Source organism: Gymnoscopelus microlampas (assembly GCF_963454915.1).
Source record: "Gymnoscopelus microlampas genome assembly, chromosome: 8".
Classification (NCBI taxonomy): Eukaryota; Metazoa; Chordata; class Actinopteri; order Myctophiformes; family Myctophidae; genus Gymnoscopelus; species Gymnoscopelus microlampas.
The window spans coordinates 46,019,118-46,045,785 of NC_139945.1; the positions used below are offsets into that span (position 1 = coordinate 46,019,118).

At 41.3% G+C, this 26,668-nt stretch overlaps 1 protein-coding gene across 1 annotated transcript; it reads right to left on the reverse strand.

The window, feature by feature from the left end:
* Positions 1–2: 2 nt before the first annotated feature.
* LOC311050853 (ATP-binding cassette sub-family G member 4-like) lies at positions 3–20,498 on the reverse strand. Its single transcript, XM_084065032.1, has 16 exons — positions 20,400–20,498; positions 19,748–19,799; positions 14,825–15,046; positions 11,420–11,537; positions 9,579–9,711; positions 9,060–9,110; positions 8,071–8,216; positions 7,524–7,647; positions 7,267–7,381; positions 6,600–6,742; positions 5,946–6,044; positions 5,349–5,517; positions 4,718–4,818; positions 4,341–4,499; positions 2,791–2,909; positions 3–2,203 (listed from the first exon to the last, which is right to left on the reverse strand). Exons 3-16 carry the CDS (start codon positions 15,030–15,032, stop codon positions 1,978–1,980), a joined length of 1,911 nt encoding a protein of 636 aa, XP_083921158.1. The 5' UTR covers positions 15,033–15,046; positions 19,748–19,799; positions 20,400–20,498; the 3' UTR covers positions 3–1,977.
* Positions 20,499–26,668: the final 6,170 nt, after the last annotated feature.

Genomic DNA, 26,668 nt, shown 5'->3' on the forward strand with positions numbered 1-26,668 from the left:
CCATCTGGAAATACAATGGTTGAAAGTGGATGCAGCCTCATAACTTGATTCCATATTCCATCCATTTGCTTAGTCCACTTCCCACAGTCTGTCTCTAAGCTGATGTCAACATTTGTATTTTGGTCCCAGTGTATGTTCTGATGTCCAATAAACAACAAAAGACAATCAATACTTTGTGGGAAATGCAGTCCAGATGTATGAGGTGACCAGCAATTCAAAAGTAACATCAACTCTTTTGATTGTTGTAGCATGAAGGCACAGTTGGACTAGTGACATAACATAGCTTTGATAGCAACACATCTGACCGTGGTTCATATGCAACTGTTATGTTTGTATATTCTCTGTGACACAAAAAAGTAATCAATCTGGCATTAAATGTGCTAATATGCATACAGTACAATAAATAACACAGGATGTAGGCTGTATAAAAAATTATCAAGAGATTACTTCAACTAAGTAAAAATTTGGTTAAGCTTTACAATTTGATCAAAGAAGTAGAAAACATACCCATCAGAGGGTAATCACCAACCAGGGAAAAGCTTATTTTTATAAATATAAACATTAAGTAAAAAAAAAAGAAATATTTGATTTTCATTAACAGCTAAATAAAGGCTCTCGAAGTTATACGTATTTACAGTATAATGCCTCTGTGATGATCAGTACAGTCGTTCTCTCATCATTCTCTCAAGCACAGTATACCTTCTCTACCAAAACAGCATCATGTCCTCAATAAAGATCACATGTAAACAGATAGATGGGATTCAATTGAAGCCAGTGGATGGGTAAAGAGATAGATGCTGTATGGAATAAACATGCATGCCTCCATGAGACCTATTTGGAAGTCAGACAAGTGGGCCGCAAACGCTTTCGAGATATTCAAGTGGGCCCTGATCCAGAAAAGGTTGGGAACCACTATACCTGAAGCCTGTCGACCCACAGCTGATTTCTTCCTAACCTTTCACCCTCAGTGCCAGTGATGCCCACTCCAATATAGAGACATGTATTACTGAACATTCTGCAACATTCAGTATGCGTTGTCCTGCTTTACACACAGTGATTGAAGGGAGTCCAGTTGTCTGAGGTAAAAAACGGTGTTCATAAGATTGCTGCACAGCAAGATACATTTACATGCCCACCAATAATTTAATCTGTAATCATGCCTACAACTTGATTCAGGTAAGCACAACTCTGTTAGCTCCTAGATCTCTACTTCATCTTTGAATTCATTACACCATGCACACTATATGTGTAAAGGTCCAGTCAGTGCAATGACTATTTTGAGGTCAAATTGATCAAAGGACATGTTAGTTATCCAATTAATTACATCTGATAACAGTGTAGAGACAAATGCTTTTTGAAAAACTCTACCTCTGGTTGTCAATAGATTCAAACAGATTTAGAACTCCAATCTACTTCTTGGTGTAAATTCTGTCAGTTTCCCAGAGGTTTTAATTAACTGATTGGCTGATAATATGCATAGTTAATCACGCACAGTCTGTCAGACGGTAGCAAGTCAGCCAAAGCTCTGCCTCTAAAAATCCTGCTGTCATCTAATCCCTCCTACTGAACCCTGTTACATCAACATTCTTGACAAACATTATCCAAAATAATGGGCGAACGTTTCAGCATTTTCATATGATATCCAAGTAGATGCATATTGGATCTCATTTGACTATAACATACATCCATGTAAACCTGTGTAACTGGGGGATATGAAGTTAGTTCCAACCATTTTCAGTTTAATCAAACCTGAATCTGGTTATACATACCAGATAGATTATCATGAGCATGTAAACACATGGACCATGGTCCACGGTCCTTGGTTGTGGAGCAGGTCAGATTGTTGTTAGATTCCTTTAGCACCAATGCATAGTATGACACTGCAAACAGGATGAACTTGCACATGAAAAGAGCTTGTTTTCTGTGCACTGAAAAGAGTCCAGGGAATGAAGTGAGGGAGAGCCTTGGTGTTTTCGCTTATCTTTCAGCCTTGATCTTGTAGCGGAGGACGAGGTAGGTAGCCAGACGCAAAATGACAAAGAAGATGCCCAGAACAATAAAATCCATGTAGATTACACCATCGTCTACATCCAGAAGCTGAAGAACCTCCTCAGGCTGTTGGAACTTACACACCTTCTCCGGACAGTCCAACTCAGTGCGGTTCATCCCATATATGGACAGGATCACTCCTTCAAAGCCATACCTGAATACAATAGACTCTTTATTTCCTTCAGATTCACAGAGGTAGATATAAAATGGAAAAGACACAATAAATGCACCAATCTAAAGAAAGGATACCATTTCAAAGCATTCAAAGTGCTAAAATATGTCCCTCTTCACTGAGGGAAATTCTAAAACAACATACGAAGATAAAACATCTGTTTGAGTTGTATCCAACAACCAAACATATATACCTGTGTAGGTACTTTCGTTAAGAACCTATGTCACATGCATGATCTGAATAAAGCTGGTTTATATCACCTTTACGAAATAAGAAGGAAGCTAAACTGTGTGTGTGGATTTTACCCTCCAATAGATCGCTGACATAGGCTCTGTGCATAACTGTAGTCCTGGGCTTCCAGAAGGATAGCATACCCGTTTCTTGTTCATTGTCTAATTTCTGGTTTAAATCTGCTCCTAAGCCAATCAAATGAAACTACTGGAAACTGAACCGGAACTGGAAACTGGTATGCCACCTTCTGGCAACCTGTCCTATTATGCACAGACAGGTCCCATTAGGAATGTCTCCCTTCTGGGAGACGAGGAGGTCAGACAAGGAGAGAAACTAACCTGACATAGGACACATAGGAGATCCATTGTAGGTAACTGGGGATGGTGTCGAAGTTGACAAAGAATCCAGAAAAGAGGAGAACTGGGATAGCAGTGACAGGACCCACAAAAGTCGCGACCTGTAAGCAGACACAACATATCTGATGTTATCTGCTTTTTATCCTAACCTATACCAACCATAGACAGTAAAAAGTATGGACGCCCATAGACTCTACAGACCGTAAATGAAGCCTATTTTTCAGCAATTTCAAATCCGCCATATTTCTATATCCGGTCCGAAAAATGTACACGGAAATGAATGCTATTGGTTGGGACCAATGCGGGAGTGGGGAATTAATGCTATTGGTTGTGTAGCTTGTCAATCAAATCATCACGAGGTAGCCACGCCTCTCATACAGCATACCCTACTTTATCATCAATTTAAAAATAAATGGGACCATAATTTATCAAAAGCATATCATGGTGATTGAAAGAAGACTTTAAACTAGCGACTGGAAGCATATAGTATTTATGACAATGTTTATTAAGGTAATAAAATCAAGTGTAAAGTTCGGCAAAAACCCATCCGCTTGAATGGAGCCTAATTGCTTCTGACACTAGCAGGGGTGAAACAGCAAGACTACACTACTTCTGTTTTAAATCTACTTGTGTGCAGGACAGAAATAAAAAAATATCTATCTATCTATCTATCTATCTATCTATCTATCTATCTATCTATCTATCTATCACTACAGGCCATTCATATGAACTGTCACTTCCTATACAGCTTCAATTTACAACTCAGAAGCTGGCCCCTTGATACCAACCTAGATGCAACATTTTTTATTTTAGTTTATGGAAAGCATAATCATATAAAAAGGGGAGTTTGTACAATGGAAAGAAAAGAAAACAGTCACTTGGATATGGAAAAAGTGTCAACATTCTCCAATATGAACAATATGAAATTGTGATTGGAAAACGTTCTTGTTGTCACATTCAATCGCCTAAGGAAAAATAATTCATCCAAATCATCTATCAGTTCAACCTATCTTCACATAATTGGTCCTCACTAATGCTCAGGATAAAATGATACCATTTTTTTCTACTCGGTCTTTGTCTCAGAGGAGGGCTGTGGACAGTTCAGAAACCCACCTACCAGTATCAGCATTAGTTATTATTTTTACAAACAAGATTTACATTTTGTTTTATTAACGTGAGAACAATGGCTTCTATTACACCATGCTAACGTTCCAGGAATAGAAATCCTGCGGTTTCTATTAGCTTGGATTCCCAAGCGAGGATGTCACTAGTAGGCGGGTTTCTGGACTGTCCAGTGCTTCTCTGAGGCACAGACGGGGTAGGAAAAAATGGTACGACAATATTCTGAGCATAATTGAGGACCAATTCTATGAAGATAGGTTGAAAACGGGTGAAGTCGTCCTTTAACTTGTGTTACACTGTTTAATTTTGTAATTAAGAACGTAAAGAGAAAATATGACTATCAAGATGTATTGATTGAATATTGAAGTGAACACTTCTACATGTTATTGTCCAGGAGCAGAGTGCAGTACCTGTAGCGAGGTGGCGGCTGCCCCGACCAGCAGGCCCAGGGACTGGGCCACAAGGGCAGTACAGGTGGAGAGGGCTAAGAAGAGCAGGTAGCGGATAGCTTCAGGAGGCTGCTCAGTCATCCAGTACACTATGCTGCAGTACATGATAGGACAGATCACCTGAAAAACACAACACTCCTTCACTATATTATTACTCTTACAGCAGTGTTTCTCAAACCTTTTCAGCTCTAGACCGAAAAGATACATTTGGTGTCTCGCAGAGACTGAAACTTACACAAATATATCATGAATTAATTGATACTCGAGACAAATTGTTTGGGAACCACTGCTTCACAGTATAACACGGTAAATATGTCTTCTGTTGTTCTCAGACTGACCTGGAATGGAATATCAGCCATGGTCTTGGCCAGGTAGTAAGCCTTCAGGCTGTACCAGTAGTTGAGATGTTCCCTCAGGAACACAGACATCTCCAGAGGAACTGATGGTGGATGGAATATGAAACATGGTTTCCAAGATACATCAATTGCAAGTCTTTTGTTTAATGTACACTCCACGTCATTATTGGCAACACATATCCCACCCGAGCACCTATCTGCACCCTTATCAAACCACCATAGTCTGTAAGAATAGCACTCTACTACAGTCATTATCAATGTAACAGTTTTTACAGATCTGTCTGTGTGCGTGCAATCCGTGCATGTCCGTTTGTCTGGCGCTTTGTCAGCACCAAATGTATTGTGCACACTGCCAGTAGACTAACTTAGTACCCCCCACCACCACTTTTTATACTTATACTTGACAATCAATCAACCAGTCGGTCGGTCGGTCGGTCGGTCGGTCGGTCGGTCGGTCGGTCGGTCAGTGAATCACTTAAACATGCCTATAGAAAATCCAATAGGCCTATACCAAAGCATAATGGGTTAACGTCAAATGTAGAAGGTGTTCTAATATTAGAAGGATTATTGTATTAAATATTTTTCTTGGTCTGTCTGTGTTGAAAAGACTCACAAGTCAGCACAGTTGGCATGAGCGCTCCAAACATGATGAAGAGCATTGAGAAGAAAAGAAAGCCAGTGTTGTTGAAGACCTTGCTGGCATCATTGCCGATGTTCAGGTAAAGCAGTCCTATCAACACACCTATGGAGATGTGTGACATTAGTCTGAGATGAAACAATACCTGGGAACCCAAAGGAAAAAGACAAGATTACACCTGAGTTAAAGGTCCAAGTATTCCAGAGCAGGACAGCCAGGTAGTACAGGGACTCTGAGTAACTTCTGCCCGATTCCAAAGAATCCCTGCTTTTCCTTTTTTTTTGGAGGGGGGGGGGTGTAAAATATTCATGCATGTGTATAGTTTAAGAGACCAATTTGTCTATTTTTTCTCTCTTCCTCACACTTGCACACATAGGTCTGATTATTAGGAATTTCACTGCATACATCACTATTATTATTAGGGCATGCGTCCTGGTGGAGATTTGTGCTCTACTGAGCAAACCTTTTTTCTTTGATTCTGTTTTGTTTTACATGCTTGGCATTAAAGCTTGTTTTATGAATGAACAAGAGATTATTATTCATCCCATAATTGTCCAATTGATTTAGTCACACCTGATCTCGGCATATTGTTATGAATGTTCTCTTGAAGAGGATACAGAACTGTGTCCCGGTGCTCGTGGCAAATGTATGTCTCTCTACATGGCCGGAGTCCTGAAGAAATGGAAACAGGTCATAGTAATGTCAGAGATTAGATGAGATAAAATGAAGAAGATATGATATGATACGATACGATGCGACGCGTCGACATAAAACTTTATTGCTCCCTGAGGGGAACCCTGGTTGTTTGGCAGCCAAGAAAGTTATGTACAGTAGCTTAAGTTACAGTATGATAGAAGAAATAATTAGCAACAGAAGATACAGTAAGTGATAACAATAATAAGTTAGGTGTAGTACTTTTGAAGATGTCATATAAAAAGCAACAATGAAAAATCTATAGAAAATCCACATTGTACGCCGTATAAAACAAAATCAAACCAGAACAAAAATGCTAAACAAGAAAACAAGAATAAAATCGTACAGAAACAGAATACAACCAAATTAAACCAGAATATTAAAAAATCCCCAGTTATTGTCATTTTAGATACACACATGTAAACACATGCCCTGTACATATCCATATGGTGTAACCTTGTACATAATTTCATTTCATGGATGGCTGTAGCACCACCATATCCCACAGTGTGGCGTGTATTGATGAGTACCCACCTTAGTGCTGTTCATCACACAGACGGAATCGTCCTTCTGGTCACACAGCTTCTTCTTCTCATCTAAGGCACACATTCCTCCCTGCACCGCCTCAAACAGCACTGGGTTCATGTCTCCATACTCTCCTGATGCCACCTCAATGACTGAGGAGATGGGTACACCACAAAGTAGAAAGAGAAATGTTTCACACTTTTTGTGTTGTAATGTAGTACAGTATTAAGACTATATGAGTCAGTTACCTAAAGCTCAGGAGCTAACAATGAACAATATCCAGTGCATCTTCTTTAACCACTTAAACCCCAGCATTGGTATTGTGGGGAAAGCTTTAGCTGAAAATAGCCGATCGACAAGCTCAGTTGTGAGCAATAACAGAAAAGACAGTAGTGTTGAGCCATGAGGGACTCCGGTTACCCATATGGTTAAAGGACCTACTATTTCTGCATGTTTTAGCCCATTGACCTTGCATTACATTACAGTACAGTGCATACCATCATACCTTTTTCCTACTGTCCCCCCCCCCCCCCCCCTTCAGCATGATATTAAAATAAAATAATCTTGTGCTGCCTTTATTGTTTGTCAAAGTTACATTATCGTTGTGTTTTAATGCAGTTTATTTTAAAAGTCTAGACAGAAATAATCCCTGAAGAAATGATTTTTATTGACATACTGAAGTCTGCAGGGTTGTGGTATGTAGGGCAGTGCAAACCCAGGGTCTTCAGGTAGGGGATGAGGTAAGGCACTGTGCCTTTGTAGATGCACTGACCCTGGCTCAGGATGTACAGCTGTGGAAAGACAATAATAAAAAGGAAAAGAAACATTATTGTCGGCTCTAGCTGACAGGGGGTGGTACTTACATCCCTCCCCCCCCCTGTAAGTACGGTTGCCCCCTCAACCAGAACAGAACAGCATTGAGGAGGTGTGTACCTTGTTAAACATCTCAAACAGCCTGGCACTGGGTTGGTGGATGGTGCAGATGATCGTTCTTCCTCCCAGAGCCAGAGATCGCATGAGAGAGACAACTTGACAAGATGATGCGCTGTCCAGACCACTGGATAAATAGACAGACAGGCAGACAGACAGACAGACAAATAGAGGAGACACAATTGTCAGTTTTGTGTTTTTATGTCATCCGTTTTGTGTTTTTATGACTATTGTAATTGTTGCCATGTGGGGTCAAAAAAGGTCTGTCTACAACTACTCCCATACATTTCATGTTTAGCCTAATGACCTGTTTGCACTCATATCTGTGTACAAGTCACACAAAAAACACTTCATGTGAATGAAATAAATGTCAGTCTTTTGACAGGGATGTGGAAAATATCCCAAGCCAATCATTGCTGTGCTGCCAAGCTAGTTTGCCGAATGCCCAACAAGCAAAATTAGAAGTTCCCTAAAAGGAGTGCTACCCCTTCCCCAGCATACCCCACAGCCAACACCTGTAGTGTTGTAACAAACTTTCTTATTTCCTCACCTGGTGGGCTCGTCAAAGAACATGACTGGAGGGTTGTTAACCAGTTCCAGGGCGATGGCCAGCCGTTTACACTGTCCTCCTGACAGGGATCCGGTGCGGGTATGAGCACACTCCTGGAGCCCCAGAGCAGTCAGAATCTCATCCACCTACAAGGTTAGTGTGTTGAAAACACATGGATTCATTTGGCTTTTTTCCGGCAAAGGAACACACATCTTAAAGAAGGACTTCACCCATTTTCAACCTACAGTATCTTCATATAATTGGTCCACACTAATGCTGATATAATATGGATATATTTTTTTCAACTCTGTCTGTCTCAGAGGAGGGCTGTGGACAGTTCAGAAACCTGCCTAAGATTTCAAGATTTTATTTTTTATTAACGTGAGAACAATGGCTTCCATTATAGCATGCTAATTTTCCAGGAATAGAAAGCCTGCAGTTTAAAAAAATAAATATAAAAAAATATTCTATTTGAATTAATTCCCCATCGTTGATGTCACTGGTAGGCGGGTTTCTGAACTGTCCACAGCCCTCCTCTAAGACACAGACGAGTAGACAAAAATGGTACCATATTATCATGAGCATTAGTAAGGACCAATTATATGAAGATGGGTGAAGTCGTCCTTTAACGTTAAATCTAGCAGCATGACAAGGACCAGCAAACCACCTCCTGTTGAGGACAACGACCCTGATGAAGACCAGAGTACGTCACAACACATTGCTCGTTTTATCATGTACTTTGCTATGTACATTTCAAGTTAAAACAACAGTGTACCTTGGATCTGGATCTTATTTTTTACCATCCTACTAAAGAAGAAATAGTCTATTCATTCTTATCTATTCAATTATTTTATTGAATTCAATCTCCCATTGTCATCTTCCTGTTGAGGCTTTGAATAGTAATATTGTAATACTGATTGTTAAAATGGTATTATTGCTGTGCTTTCAACTAATCATTGCAAAAGTACAGTAAATGTCTTAAAGCTCACCAGTTTTTTCTTCACTTCCATCGTTTCACTGAGCTTCAAGTTGGCTGAAACCTGCAGCAATGAAAAAAGGTATGTATTACATTCTTGAGTATGAAAGCATGTTTTCAGAAACTGATGCAACCACTAGGTGGCAGTCTTCTCCAAATCATGGCTCCAATCCTGAAGCAAGTCATTACTCAACTTCAGCACTTCACATAAGGTCAGGTAAGGTTAGAGCTTATGTGTGTGTGTGTGTGTGTGTGTGTGTGTGTGTGTGTGTGTGTGTGTGTGTGTGTGTGTGTGTGTGTGTGTGTGTGTGTGCGTGTGCGTGTGCTTGTGTGAGTGCACGTGTGCCCCCTTGTAATTATAGGCAAAATTGCAAAAAAAAATCATAAATAGTGAAAAGTGAAAACCGGTAAATCTTTGTGATTTAGAGATATTTGTGGTGACTCTGGACACCCAGCATGAAACAGGGGCAATCCTGGCTAACCCGGGGTGTCTGGTCGCCGTATGTGGACGTGGAGGAAAGCTTGAGCTCACCATCATGGCCTCCCGTGCAGTGAGGTGTGGTAGCAGCATATCGTCCTGCATGATGTAGCAAGACATCTTCCTGAAGGTCCTAAGATCTCTGGGCTTCCCGTTCACAAAGACTTGGCCCTTCATTCCTGTTTCCCTGGGGAGAAGGGCGGGGGCACACACACACACACACACACACACACACACACACACACACACACACACACACACACACACACACACACACACACACACACACACACACACACACACACACACACACACGATCATGAATGCCTCTCTGAATTTTGTAGGGCGAAATATAAATAGAGAAGCAGCAATGCTGCCCCCACAACACCCTTTGTCATGCTACCAAACACTGAGGCACAAGGCTGCTTGCTCCCCTACAAACAAAGGGAGAGTTTTTGTTCACCTTGCGCTCAGGTATTCAAATGCAATGCATTGTGGGATAGGGATCGGCCTGGCTAGGGATTAGTGAGCATAAAACATATTTTGTTACATTTGATTGCTATTCTTGTTCTAGGGATACAGGCAGAGCAGCTGTTTATGTTTTAACGTTTCACACAGATTAAGAAATATAAGATTGTTGGGGAATAATTTAACTAAAATAAAATTAGATGATAATAAATAATAATAATAATAGTAATGATAATAATAATAGTAATGATAATAATAATAATTCATGATAACAACAAGAAAGGTGCGCTCCTCAAATCACACAGATCCCGCCAGGCCAGGTTGCCTACCTGAGGCTGCGTTGCAACCTGTTATAGCGCCACCATGAGGCTGATTAGAAAGAATTTGAATGGCAGTTCTTCCTTGGCCTAGTGGAGTGTGCGTGCAAAGTTTCTAGGCAATCAGCTGCTGCGTTCATTATTTGTATCATTTTGTGCAAAACGGCCACTCCCGCATCCTTTGGAAGCCAATTGTGGAAAGGAATATGAAGACAGATGCGTCTTGATCACATGACTACAGAGATAATGTGTACCGATTTGCATGCGGTTTGCACAAAATCTGTAGGAGTAGTAGCAAAAATGTGTGATGGTAGCGCTATAACAGGCCAATTTGACTCCAGGGATTCTGCGTACAAAGTTTCAGGCTGATTGGTCCAGCGGTGCCTGAGACGGACGGACAGACGGACGGATAGGAGTGTAAACATAATCCCTTGCCTTCGGCCTTCCGGCCAAATTTTTTACCTGCTGGCCGGCCCAGTGTACCTTGCGTCTGGGGACCTAAATCCAACTAAATCCAATATAGGGGCTAGAAGTTACTAGGTGGGGGGAAAATCTGCACTGCAGAACCAAACATGGAAACACAAGAACACAAGGAGGTCCCTCATATTGGGACAGTTCAGGATTGCTTTCCAAAGCAGTAGGTGTAGGTTTATTGGCGGCCACTGTCGTAGCCTCTTCATTGAATTAGATGTCCCCAGACGTTTCGGTAGGCGGAGATCTCTGATCATCTGGCTACGCAACACTAGGCCCAGTCACAGTGTAACCCTAACCTTAATCACAACCACACCTAACCCTAATCCTATTAGGGTTTTCAAACGTATACCTTGCACTGGTCTGTTTCAGCATGGGTATGTTGGTCTGTCTGTCCTACGTTTTCTTCACCTCTTATTTAGCCCAAACAAAAGCCATATCTTGTAGGACTTATGAAGCATAATGGAATGTGTGTGTGTGTGCACACACACACACACACACACACACACACACACACACACACACACACACACACACACACACACACACACACACACACACACACACACACACACACACACACACACACACACACACACACACACACAATGATGAACCAGGAGAGTTCTTAGCTCTTACCTGTACCCAGCCAGGATGTTCATCAAGGTGGACTTCCCTGCCCCCGATGGGCCCATGATTCCTACAAGCTCCCTGTTGCAGAACCTTCCAGAAAGACACTTCAGCAAGGCTTTGAAACCTGAAATCATGATCATAATCATAACATAATTTTAAACTGTGAAACTAAAAGTGAGCATAAGAGGTATGCAACATTGTCAAAACAATTCCCATTTACAATTTTGGCATTTAGCACATGCTCTCCAAACTTAAAGTGCAAGATCAGAGTAAGCGGCATGAACTCTAGTCAACCAGCAGGGCAAGTGGTATAGTAAATAGAGTAACAAAAGTAGAGTCCGCACAATGGATCAAGCTCCAAAAGTTTAAAATGTATTCTCCACGTGACGTTTCGAGCCTATAGCTCTTCCTCAGACAAGGAAAATACAAAACACACCTACATATCGTTGCTGTCGGGCAGAAAGCATCAAAAGTAGCAGATCCACAAGCTCGAAACACGGCGCAAAGCAACTGGTTTCGAGCTTGTAGATCTTGTAGAGCTTGTAGATCCGCAAATACACAGTGACAAACACCACAAAGGAGTGTGGACTATATTAAATGAATTATTAAATTAAACCCAACCTCCTATCGCGGACACTCTAACCACAAGGCCACTGAGCTGATCGTTCCCAAATAGGCCGATAAATAATGTCTCACAGGTCACTCTTGTGTCACAATCCACTCGTGGTGAAACGTCTATACAGCACTATTTTATTAATGCAGGCATCATCCCTTCCATTGTAAATACATTTTAAAGCATGTTTTCTTTTCTTTCTCTTCCCCTCCAACCTTTTACTGTCAAGTGTCAATAGCTGATATACTGTGGGAAACCTTAGCTGAAGTCATGGGATTCCCTGAAGGGATATTGGCTCAGCTGTATCGATAGCCTGGGGTGGTGATCACCCAGTCAATAGGAATTGACCTGCAGACATGCTTTCAGACATAGCTTGTTGACAAGCATCACAACAGCCTCTGACTGGCCCTGTGCACTTTGGTGCTGTTACGTTAGGGAGAAGATGACTTTAAAGTGTGTTGGTGTAACACTGTGACAACTGACAGGCACAATGTAAATCTCTCACAATGCAATCTCACACTGTTCATCAAACAATCCAATTAACTTCCTTTTTGAAAGAAACAAAGGGCAGAGAGATGAATTAACTTATGAAGTTCGGAAGGAAGAGAACCATGTCTGTCAAGATGACTCCTCCCCACACGGCAATCACGGGTTCTATTTAAACCCAATCCAAACACCCAGAAGCTTAATTACATGACAAGCTTTTGGCAAACAGCATAAAGGCCAATGATGTCATAAAGTGAAGATTTACCTGATCGGACATATCTAAAATCTCCAGATATGGTTTTCCAGTGGGTTGTGAGCCAAATGATGGACCACGAGATGTTTTCACAGGGTTACAGACTAAGATGGTGATATGATATCACCATCTGGATATGTGTGTGTGTGTGTGTGTGTGTGTGTGTGTGTGTGTGTGTGTGTGTGTGTGTGTGTGTGTGTGTGTGTGTGTGTGTGTGTGTGTGTGTGTGTGTGTGTGTGTGTGCGTGCGTGCGTGCGCGTGCGTGTATATTTTGAAAAAAAGCGTAGCCCTCTACTAAACCTAATGACAATGTTTCCTCTCCTCTCCTCTCTTCTCTTCTCCTCTCCTCTCCTCTCCTCTCCTCTCCATCCCTCTTTTCCCCGGATCACCCCTTCACCTACATTACGTATTGATGAGCTAAACTGTCTCATGCTGCACTGCAAGATATTGTACCAGACAACCCCCCCCCCCCATCAGAGATTTGAAGCGGTCCTCTTGACTTAAATGAAATAGTTCATTATTTTCTTGATATCTACTTTATAATTGCTTGATGAGTACATGTTCCTGTCATTACTTATTTAATGTGAGATGGTTACAGACTCAATCAGAACAGTTTCAATACAATATCTATTTTCTTCTTTTTTAATGCTAGACCAATAAGGCCCTGCTTCTTATTTGTAGGATTGCTGAGTTTGTGAAAGTACAAAGTGTTCCTCCCTGAACTGAACCAGATAGCTAAGGAAAGAACAACACTACATTATGCAGGTGTGTTATCTCTTCTTAGGACCATGCTAAAGCCTGTTTGACTTGGAACAGTTTAAGGAACTGCCAATGGGTGTATTTCTTCTGCAATCAAAGTGTAAATAAAATGAACAAAGCAACATTAGCACATGCATGTGTCATGGCAGTAACAGCACTAAGTTATAAGAGTAGAGAGAGGAGAATAAGTAAATAAATAAAAAATACAAAATATTATGCCGATTTTTTTTTTACTAATATCCAGCCACAACGCTAATCCGATGTTTATATTAAATTAATTGATATTACCTATTAATATGGGTAATATTAAGACTCAGAGTATAGGGATGTGCATGACTGACCAAAATCAAAATTGATTATTCTACCTCTACCTACCTCTGTCACTGCTGTTGCACCCTACTGGCCCACCTGCCAGTGGGGAGCCCCCACCGGGAGGACGTGGCGCCTCCGTCCTACTCCTCCCACTCAACACTCCCTGCTGACAGGTGGCGTCCCAGCCGGTAGGAGTACGCGTAGTGACAATTTATGTCACCCTCCCCACCCTGGCCGGCTTCCCTCCCCCGAACACGGGCCAATAGAGTACCGAAGTCCTGCCGTCACTCCCGCTACCCCTGGGTCACAGAAGTTGATACTGTATATTTGTAATTAATATGGAATTAATGTCATATATGTATAATTTTGTATAGCCATTAGAATCATGTCACTGTGTAAGCAAATTCGCCTTGGCTATCATCAAGATTCAACCTAGGAGACGTCTCCAAGATGATAAGATGACCAATTCAGCTGGACAATCAGACACGTGCATGATAACAACTGCTTTTGTAATAAGTCTGTCCTTGGTTACGTTCTCTATGGGGAATTTCAATAAAAAGATTACCCAGGGGGATAGCGGCCTCTAGCGGCAGTGATGTCAGACTTCAGTGCTCTATTGTGCTCGTATAGAGTAGAGTAGACGCTCAACAAGGCCGGATGCACCACGATGGATTCAAACCCCTGGTAGCCATATGTTGCAAAGTGATGCAGATGTACAGTTAGTTATCTTGTCCTGTACTAGTTAAGACAATGTGATGATGACAGTATAAAGATACTGACAGGCTGACAGCAATTATGCAATGTGTCAGGTGGTTATACTGGATTATAAAGTGGCCTTATGTATAATTGGTCATTCAAGCTACCAAGCACCTTTTATACACAAACAATCATAAAGTGACATTCCCAGTACAAATTCAACCTCCACACCCCAATATTTCCCCAAAGCACTTCACAATATCAGCGTGCATGTGTGCATACTATGGGTTACCTTTCTTCTTCCAGCAAGGTCCCTCTCTGATGGTATAGGAGAGATCTGTGAACTCCAGGTCTACGGCTGAGCGTTTGGGAAGGTGGGAGAAACGCTGAGCCTCTGTGATGTGGTTCTCCACCTTCTTCAAATGACCTCCCCCGTTACACAGAAGGGACTCCTCCATGGGGATAACCACAGACTCAGCTTCAGGCGTCTGATCAGCCATACCAGCTGAACTCACTGTTAGGAAGGAATGAATGCATTGTATGGTCACTGATCCTTGTACATCCCTCTGCTAACAAAAAAAAAGCCATGGAAAGGATATAAATGGATGGATACACACCGATCTGTGTATCAGTGTGTTTGATACACAAAACGTGTTAATGTAGTCTCTGTGGAACTTTATAATCACTTTATTGGCCAAGCAGGTTTGCACATTTCGCTTAGTTCACACCATTAATATTCAACTAACCTTAGAACAGAAAAATATAAAAACAGAGACAGACACTAGCAGACTGATTTATGGGTACCTGAGGGCATAATCACCATGCCATGCAGGTCAGATGTAAAATGCTTAAAGACATAGAAAAAGGAGGCTCCAGTTACCTATATAGTGTTCTGTAGTACAGATAATGCACTTCCCTGGAGGCTGTGTGTGTGCGTGGGCATGTGTGTGTGTGTGTGTGTGTGTGTGTGTGTGTGTGTGTGTGTGTGTGTGTGTGTGTGTGTGTGTGTGTGTGTGTGTGTGTGTGTGTGTGTGTGTGTGTGTGTGTGTGTGTGTGTGTGTGCGCACGCGAGTACGTGTGCGTGCGTGGGTGTCGATGTGTCACGCAGTCTGCGCACTCACGCACACACTACACATACTGTAGAATTCACATTCATACAGGATTCACACTGAACAGTTTTGCTCACACAAGAGACATTTTAATAGATTATAATTGTACCTATTTTGTTGTAATCATTCGATTAATAAATGCAACAAATAAAATCTAATTTCTAAAGTCACATTTCAAGTCAATTGAAATCCATAAATTGATAATTGGAATGTATCTATGCCACCAAAAGAGCTCCTAATTGAACAACTGAATGTTTATTTCATGTTGTCCAGATGACGGTAAATGCACACCACTCCAGTAATTCAAACTGGGAGGTCTAACAGAAGTTGAGAAGTCTAGCAGTGAAAGAGGTGATGTGCGACTTTGATGAGAACTTGTATCAATGCTTCCTGGGAAAAATACACGTTTTTCATGGGCCACATCAGACAGAATCTACTCCCATTGTCCTGGCAGGACACTAAGCAGCAAAACTATGTGATCTATTCTATCCTGTGAGGTGTGAGGTGATTATTGGCTTGTTATAATGCCTGCTGAAATGGAGATATGTCGGATCTACTTTGTTCTTCAGAGACAACCATACAAAAAAACCAAGGTTCCCAAGTCTGTAGTAGTACAGTAATTTGTCCTCATTTAAGAAGGCTCATTTAATTACTCATGCGGTTCTTAATCCCCACCGGAGGGATTAAAGTCAACTTTATTTTCTAGCCTTGATCTACTGGACCAGGAGGGGCCAAGCTGCAGCCCCAGGTCCGCTACCAAGCACCAAGCTGAGACAATGTATGGGAATAGGTTGCTCTTCACTTGTCCTCTGTATCACAACTCCACATCATACCACGGCACATTCCTCTGTGGCCAGGGGACGGGGAAGAAGTCAAGAAAGAAAGGTCTGAACATGTTACGTATTCTATTTGACGTCAAGAGTCATCTGGGACAGGAGACTGAGAAGCACTCTCTCTCACGCAGGAGAGGGGAACATCCTGAGATCCAAAGAGAACTCGCTGACCTGGCATCATACCACTTCAGATTACTTGTAATACACGTCTTACAGTAACATCTGATTCCAAGAATTTCATGCCACAAGTACAGTAGGATTACAAGTCCATTAGCATCAAGTCAGGCAGCAGGATTGAAACGGCAAAGAGGGGTTATCAAAGGTAATCCAACTTCACTGCAGACCTGGATGAAACTTTTTTATGCCAGTTGTCAATGGCTTAAATTTAATGTAATTCTAGCAAATATCCAGCCTCAAATTACATTCTCAATATTCCAGAAATCTCCTTTGTCAAGACTTAATACAATGGAAAAAGACTTGCGAGAGTAGCCTACTCAGGGCTTGTACCCTGCAATCGACCTGGGTTATCCAGCTCACTGTACAGCTCACTGCCTCAGCATTCAAATCAATACAAACAGAATATTGTATATTTCACATGATGTATGTAAAACTTGGGTGACAATACATTATTTGAAAATATATTTTGGACACAGGAAAAAGTTTCATTTAGTTTCTTTTATATTTGTACATTCAAAATAGATTTTGTCCATTATAGGAGTGTCCATTTCTTGAACATTTTGAAACATGAAATAAATATTTAATTTATTATTGTATTATTGTTTCTACAAGCCCAAGCCAACAGCAGAGGCAATGAGAGAATTAAAGCCCATACCAAAGAGAACAAGGAACTCTCAAAGCATATCAACTCAAAATGATAAGTCAACTCCAATACCACTGGGAGATTTGGAGAGTGTAAAAGTGCAAACACACACAAAGCCATCCTCATCGTTAGTCAAACAGCTGCATAATGATGCCATCACAAACCAGGGACTCTAGACTTAATCTAAGGATTAGGCTGTTAATGTGGACCTTATTGAGTGATCATGTTTATAATGATCACTCAAATGTGTATATATTTTTTTCTCCTTGCTCCCCCCTCCCCACTCTTCTCTTTTCTCTTTCTGAAAAAGAAAATATCTCTGGCAGGCACTTTATGTTGAGCACTTTCAAATTGTCCTCACTCAAACCCCAAACCACAAGCACCATGTGATCACCACAACTGAATACACACCATCATAGCCAGCCCACCACCTGAGAAGGACGCAAGCACTGTAAAACATGATCAACCATGTTCCCCTGCTCAGTATCTACAGTATGTATCAGACAAGAGACAGCACCCACACACCATGAAAACATCAATGAAAACAGCCTAGGGCAATAGGTGGCCCGTGGGTCAGAACAGGCCCGCCAGTGATAATATCATTGATTATGTTCTGATGGCTTATTAAAAAAATTGGCCAGAGGCCAAACTAACTTGCCGATTGTAGTACAAGCTGTTCACAAAACAAACCAAGGAACAGGGATTGTAGATATAGCTTAAGAGATAGATACAGTACATTATTTGTGTGCAGTAAGTGGTTTTCTTTTGTTAAAATAAGTGTTAAATACCTCTATATTCTGATCGCAATCTTAGCTATACACTAGAGTGTTTGTTCAGTAACAGGGGTGTTCCCGTCTCTCCAGCTCTTTAGTAAACAGAAAATGCATTTTTAGGTTGGGATTCCAATTTGATCCATCAGGAGAGAGAACTCATAGGGTACAGGATAAACAAGTGAAATTTGTAGTGATAACACAAGAAATGAGCTCACAAATTTGAACCTGGAACATATCAATATAACATTTAAGCTGATATTTTCTCCTGACTAGCTGAAATTGGCAACCCACCTGAAAATGTTTTTTTTGTTAGAGAGATGGGGAGACCCCTGTTACTGAACAAACACTCTAACCTTTTCACTCAAAAAACAAACAAACAAATAATATCACTTACAGCACCTTTATGATCCGTAATCTATCACCGCAAATGCAACGTTAGTTCAGATCAAAGGACAAAATTAGGCAAGATATTTCATGTCCTCCAAGGCAGTGGGTTTCATATTATTGGGGACAGAATTTTGAGTTGACTGAATGAATTTCGGGACTACGTTAAATAACCCATGAACACGGTTTTGTCTGTAACCATCAGAACATCTTGAGACTCACTTTTGGGTCCTGACTCAATGTTTAAGACACAAGTTCATAAACTTGTTCTGTAGTGAGATGTGGTCATGGCATGTCATTATGCTGGCTGGACTTACATAACTCGGGCTCTGCTCTGTAAATGACATTCCCACCAGATCAAACCCCAACAAAGTAGGTTAACACTGCTAGTCTCCAATAACATGTAATAATAAGAGCTAATGCTTACTGTACTGAAGCAGAGGAGAAAAAACCTCAAAGCGCACAGCCGCACACACATTTCACCTCAGACCTACAGCACCGCTATTACCAGACAGAGGGTGAACTTCACAGTACTTTAATGAGCCACGTGAAAGAATATAAGTGAACTAATACAAGAGAACGGGGCACTTGTATGTGCGAGTCTGCATGTATCCTGTCTTAAGCATTAAGTTTGGAAAAGTATTAACAAAATGTATCACATCAAGCATAAATAATTTTTCATAAGATGTATTTTGAGCAGAGAAATTGTGCAAGTTCTGTCTGTCTGTCTGTCTGTCTGTCTGTCTATGTATTCCTGATACAGCATCTTGAGTTTTAGGAACCATTATAGGGGTCATACGTATCTGCTGAAAATATAAATGTTGTACACTGAATGCTAACAATACACCTCATTGTTCATGAGTGATTAGAAATAGGTTCTAACATGTAAAACGAGGAATGGGCCCAGTTCTCCCCAAACATAGTTCCCAGTTCTCCCAAGTGCCCAGTCCTCTGGTTACCAAGTAAACCTGGGTAGATTCAATTTCGGACAAATATTCTAAAAGCCTTGCAGGCTTCATACTGGGACAATGCCTATCCTGGACCGGAACATGAATTCAGAAAACAACAGTGAATCTGTTTACAGATTTATTTCACCCTGTCACAACATTCACTAATCTCTACTTTAGAGAAAATGTGAATTTGTCAAATTATTAAGAATACCATAGCCTGCTAAAGTTGACTGTCATAAAATTGACTGACATCAATAATCACAATAGCCTAATGATTAAAATTAGCACCAAGGCTATTTATAAATTCATTTTCAATATGGAGTGTGAAAAAGTTGAAGAAACTTACCCAAAACTTAACTTGCTGTCAGTATGGAATGTCTTTTGGTCTCTTGTCCTGTCTTAAGAAAACATAGAATGAATTCATAGCCATTTGACAGATTCAGATGGCTACATTTTAAACGAATTCATTATCATCTAGCCTCACCTATAGCCTAACTTTCACCATAATTCAAATCAGCATTGTATTTTGTAATAACAATAACAATAACAATAACAATACTAATAACAATACTACTAATAATAATAATACAAGTAATATTATTAATACTAGGCTAATAATAAACTACAGTCCTACACATTCATCCCTGGGGGCTAATATTGGACAGTCACAAGGAATGGCAGTATAGCTGTAGCTTGCACAGTGACGCATGCATACAGATAAGAAATAGATCATATGATGGGATAAAAATACAAATAACATAAATACATGTAGACTATAATTGATTGCTTCCACTGAAATAACAAAAACAGTTAGTCCAGTCCTATACAGAAATATCTACAGACAGAGCCCATCATAAAGCTCTATATTTTGGTGAAGAAGAGCACCTCGGAAAAACCTAAAAGGCTATTTAACTTTCCGACAGTGGATGCCATCCATGCCACCTCCCAAAACAGAATGAATATAATATTTAGGCTATAATGTAATGTCATGATCTTACATGTGTAGCTCTCCAATAAGTTGCGTGGTCCCTCTGTCGCAACGGTCGAGACGTTATCCTGACATTAGGTGCAACACTCACCAACCAGCTGCTAGTCCTTAAAACGGCACAGCATCAGTGTTGCCATGTCCGCTTATTATAAGCGACTTTGGGCTTGTTTTTCTGTGAAGTTGCTTGTAAATATTGGTGGTTGCGGGTTTTTTGGGCTTGTTTCTAAAGTTGCTTATTTTGGGCTTGTTTCTAAAGTGTAAGTTGCTTATGTTGGGCTTGTTTCTAAAGTGTACGTTGCTTATGTTGGGCTTGTTTCTAAAGTGTAAGTTGCTTATGTTGGGCTTGTTTCTAAAGTTATAATTGCTTATTTTGGGCTTGTTTCTAAAGTGTAAGTTGTTTATGTTGGGCTTGTTTCTAAAGTGTAAGTTGCTTATGTTGGGCTTGTTTCTAAAGTGTAAGTTGCTTATGTTGGGCTTGTTTCTAAAGTGTAATTGCTTATTTTGGGCTTGTTTCTAAAGTGTAAGTTGTTTATGTTGGGCTTGTTTCCAAAGTGTAGTTGCTTACTGTATTTTGGACTTGTTTCTAAACTGTAGCTGCTTATTTGGGCTTGTTTCCTAAATGTTGTTTTGTGTTTCTCAAACATTTTCAAGTCAAGGACCCCCAAATGAATATGTATTTTTTCAGTGGAAAATACACCGGGACCCATCTGAAAACATGTTATGCCAGGGGACCCCCACACAAGATGTGTGTTGTTAAAATGTCAAATTGTTTTAAAGATTTATTGTGAAAATAGCAGATCTACAACTAGCTCACAACACGTCGCATGGCGTGTTTAAAGGGCGAATGGCTCGCTTCTTTTGGCCTTGTTTTCATAGACCTGGTTGCTTGTTTCTCTCTCAAAACCTGGCAACGCTGCACAGCATCCACTGAGAGCAGCATCGCATCGTACAGGGCGTAACAGAGGGGCTGCTGTAGCTGTTTACACCGACATTGGTATGTCTACTGTCAGTACTCACTTGTATTGTGATTTTTTTGTACTTCCATGTACTGATGTTCTCATGTCTTACTAAATAAAGTACATCAATCAATCAATCACATTTTTTTACTTGAGTAAAAGTATCAATACCGCAATGTAGAAATACTCTGTTACAAGTGGTATTCAGAATTTACTAAAGTAAAAGTACAAAGGTATTGGTATCAAAATGTACTTAAAGTACCAAAAGTAGAAAGTACTCATTATGCAGAATGTCCCATTTCAAGTTTTCAAAATGTAGGTTACAAATCTTTTGAAAATAGCAGAAATATATATAGAGCTTAAGTGGTTAATGTAGTAATACAAATCTAAATCTGCAAAGTAACTAGTAACTAAAGTTTCAAATAATTGTAGTGGAGTAAAAGTAGAATATTTGCCTCTAAGATTTAAGAAGATTTTTAGAAGTAAAAGTATTGAAAATTGGAAATACTCCAGTAAAGTAAAAAATACCTCAAAATTGTACTTAAGTACAGTGCTTGAGTAAATTACTTAGTTACTTTTCACCACTGGGAATCACATAGCCTACACATCACATTTAGCTTCATAGCCTATCTCACATTATTTGTCCCTGTGCTATTTGAAATCAGTGTCACAGAGGGCCAGAGGCACACTGCACTGCACAGGGTCAGATAGTGGTCGTAAAGGCCTATACCTGGTGCATTCCTCACAAACCTTTGGGGGAGATGCGACAAACATGACAACAACATGCCAGAACAAGTCAACAGGATCCACATTTCTCTGAGACACAATCAGCTGTGAGCAGACAGACCCGACACGTTCAGACTGGACTGGAAGTTGCAACACGCAGACACCCACCCACACACACACACACACACACACACACACACACTGAGGAATTCAAAGGAGGACTTACCTGGTGTCCAATGAAGAGGTCTTTAATGGAACAAAGCTATATGTAGAAAGACTTGCTGGTTATTTTCTTTATGTAGCCTATATGTGTATGCCTAAAAGGCATAGTGCGCGCGCGCGTGCGTGCGTGTGTGTGTGTGTGTGTGTGTGTGTGTGTGTCTGTCTGTCAGTCAGTCACACACAAACACACACACACTCTTTCTGTAATTTAAGTAAATGAAATACATATGTTATGTAGGCTAAATGTATTTACACAGGTTTATACTGTGTATGTGTAATCAACAAAAAAGACAAATGTGAGCCGTTACTTCTACTCTCCCTCTGATTGGCTTACTCACTCTCAGAACAAAATTAACCACAAATAAGAAAAGTGTGCTCCAGGCCGTGTTGCCTACCCAGGGCCCGCAAACTTTGGTCATACCAACTTGGAATGGGATCTAATCACATGACCCCCAGAGATGATGTGAGTTTTGGACAAAATCTGTAGGAGTTGTTATGACGTGTGTGTGTGTGTGTGTGTGTGTGTGTGTGTGTGTGTGTGTGTGTGTGTGTGTGTGTGTGTGTGTGTGTGTGTGTGTGTGTGTGTGTGTCCCAAACGCACAGCAAGGAGTAGGCAATAAAGGGTTAAAGCCCACCCGGGTGAGTTTATTAACAGCAGGTTAATGAGTGAGGTGGGGGGAAGAGGGGTGTGGGCTCCGCAGGTTGGCACAACTCAGCTAGGAATCCCGGACACTGGAGAAGAGAGGAGAAGCAAGGTCAGTGATAGATTCACAAGGAGGTAAAGTGCACAGTAACTACGTAAAGTTAAACTGGCTAGCTCTACAATACCGTTATCTAGGTAAGGCTGGCTATACTTTACCAACCATTTACTGGTGAAGATCTGACACTGAGCTGCATGCAAGCCAGGACCTTGTAGCCTCTGGAGGTGATTGCAGATGATGACCAGGTGGGGAGATTGAGAATGGGAGACAGGTGTGCTGAGGTGTGCTGTGGTGTGCTATGGAGCCCTCTGGTGGTACTGCCGAGTACAGAGAGGCCACAGCACCAGGATGTGGAAGGCTGGAGGCGAGGAGGAGCGAGACCAAGACGTGACTTTATGACCTATGGTTCAAGAGTTATAGTGCGTGCCAAAAATCCTGAAGGGGGCGTCAACAAGTGTCATTTGGTAGCGGCGGACATCTTTGTGGGGTTTAAACAGGTTGACTTAACATTGCCTCCCACCAGTATGCTGTCTGCAGCTACTACGCCCGCCCGTGGTGACGACACGTTGGCAAGCACTATAGACGGGTTTCCTGTTAGTAAACATGAGAGGATATGACCGCGCAGAGGAGGGGTAAGCCTATAGAGGGCGCCATTACCCGCAGCAGCTCTGGTCAAATGTCCATTCATAAAAGAAATGATCTTCACCGGGTTTAATGAAAGTAGATTAAATTATGCAGTTTGTAATACCTTGTTTACTCAATAAAAATGATTTGTCGGAAGTTGGATCTGTTTGTATATAATAGCAGCATTATGCCTATTATGCCTATAATAGCAGAATTATGGCTATCTAACTCCCGAACACAACAACAGAGTGAACGGCGCTTCCGGGTCGTTTCCCCCGAGAATGCGCAGATTGCGCATTCTGCTCTGTGATGACGTCGCACGGAAATCCGTCTATAGGCCAAAACGTGAATTGGTGCTGTTAGAGCGCCAGCATGAGGCTGGAATTTCTTCCTTGGACTAGTGGGAATGTGCGTGCAAAGTTTCACAGCAATCGGATGCTGCGTTCATGATTTGAGGTATTTTGTTCAAATGGGCCACTCTTGCAAACTTTAGAAGCCAATCAGGATGGAACATGAAAAATCCGACAGATCCGTCTTGATCACATGACTACAGAGATAATTTGTACCGATTTGTGTGATGTTTGGAAAAAAATCTGTAGGAGTAATATAAAACAATGTGTATTTAATAAATCGGCTTCCTGGTGGCGCTATAACAGGCTGATGTGAAACATTTAGGGCAGAGGTTCTGTTCTGGTCTCCAGGGAGTTTGCATGCACAGTTTCACGCCTATCCAGAGACCAACTTGCCTCACTAATCCTGCCCGCCTATGAGCACTCAACCTGGGCATATAGGCCTAGAAGCCACCAAAAAAGCAGATCTACAATCCCACCACATGTGGCCCTTAACTAATGATATAACGTTGGTTAAGTCATAACCTCGCGTCACCAGACTTTACACCACGGAGGAAAGCCTAGTATTCTTATTAAATGTATATTAAAAATGTGTGATCCAGTCTAGGCCACGCCTACTGAAAAAAAAGATTAAAAACCCTGTGGTTCCAGGTGTGTGGGTTCCGTTTTTTTGACGCCGCTTTGTTTTGGTTCCCTGTTTGCATTTAAATGCTAAATCGAGTATAACTACTAGATTAGTCTCGCCAGTCGCTACGAGTTGGAATAAAGGATGGATATACCAAACAAACTATTTCTACAAGCTAAACTACAGTACGCCGCATCAAGGGTTTTATTAGGTAGGCCCTAAAATGAAAATGCCCTTGATCGCAGGGAATTATTTTGGGGTGATGCACAGGCACCTGTGGTTCCGCTTGTGCGGGTTCCGGCCCGCCTGACCGGATCAGAAACCCGAAAATGGTATTGAATGGTAATGATCCATCATTAATTAAGCCTTAATGAATTAATTACATGTATGAATGTGCCCCTTATGACAAAGTGTTATCCTTTTATCTTAGTGTTGTGAATTCAGTTTGATTGATTGAATGTGGTCCTAACTAAGGGTAGTGAGTGATCGTTCAGTTGAGTGGCGAGCTTGGAGAACAAGATGACACCAGGCAGTATCACACAACAAGTTCTGAAGTGTATTACACACATAGAGAAAGAGAATATACAGTACTTGATACATGACGTGACCGGAAGGTATGAGACATAGTAAAGAACAGAATGAGTAGGAACACCACACATGCATCTCATATCATTGTGCACAGGACATGGTAAAGAACAGAATGAGTGGAAACACAGCAGCATCCATCTCGTATCATTGTGCACAGACGTCAGCCTGTCAGCCTTTATCTGATAAAGTAGGTGATGGCCATGGCATCAAGTGTATCAGTATGTGCTTACGCAGATGAGAGGGATTCAACATTATGTATTTACGGGGTCAAGCAGATAAATGTCCGTCCTATAATCATGTAATCGTAACACTTAGAGATACTCAAACTAGTCTCAGCGTCCTGATTGATCCAGAAATCTTCGACACCATATTGTAAAACAAAACTACATGTGCAGAATAAACAAGTCATACTATATTATCATCTTACTCACAGACAAGTATCTTCGTATTACTTCTCTTTTGTCTTCATTTGATCTCTCCTCATCCCTTCTCATCCTACTCACACAGCTGGTAATGAACAGGACCTAGTGTTCTATAGACTCCCCAAACTGTCACCACTCAACGGAACATGAGGTCTCTAAATCCCGTCTTCTATGTTCTCCTCTCTTCCCTTCTCTGATTCCTTACCCTCCTTCTCAACTGTCTTTGGCGGCCTTTGACCGTCACTACCCTCTCTCCACCAAGCCGGCATGCCTGTGGCTGCTATAGATCCTTGGTTATCTGAAATCTTCAGAGCTGTGCGAACACATCTTAGGACAGCTGAAAGGAAGTGGTGCAAAACTTGCCAATTAGAGGACCTCTCCCACTTTCATTCATTCATCTCGTCTTTCTCCCTCTCATTATCCACTGCTAAGTCCACTTCCTATTGCTTCAGAAGATTCAGTCCTCTGCCTCTATCCCAAGGAAGCTCTTTTCCACCTTGTCCTCCCTCCTTAAACCCCCTCTATCGTTCCCCCACCCCTTTCTGCTGAAGCTTTCATCACCTACAAGAATGTTGATGACTTCACCTTCAGTGTACTCACCTAATGCTGGCCCCTACATATCACGCCTGTCTTCCTTCCGTTCTCTATATCCTGATAATGTCCTGGAACTATGTCATCCACCAGACTGACCACCTGTACTCTAATCAAGACAAAAATTGACAAAAATGTACCCCCCCCCCAAAAAAAAGGGAAAATAGCACATCAACGTGTTGTGAGCTTGTAGATCGGCTAAATACGCTGTTCAGTGTACAACAAAGTAAATGGTACATAAGTGGTTAACATGTCTGAAAAACACACTGTATCCAAGTAAAGTGTGTGTGTGTGTGTGTGTGTGTGTGTGTGTGTGTGTGTGTGTGTGTGTGTGTGTGTGTGTGTGTGTGTGTGTGTGAGTGTGAGTGTGAGTGTGCGTGTGCGTGCGTGCGTGCGTCTGTGTGTGTGTGTGTGTGTGTGTGTGTGTGTGTGTGTGTGTGTGTGTGTGTGTGTGTGTGTGTCATGTCCTCTCTC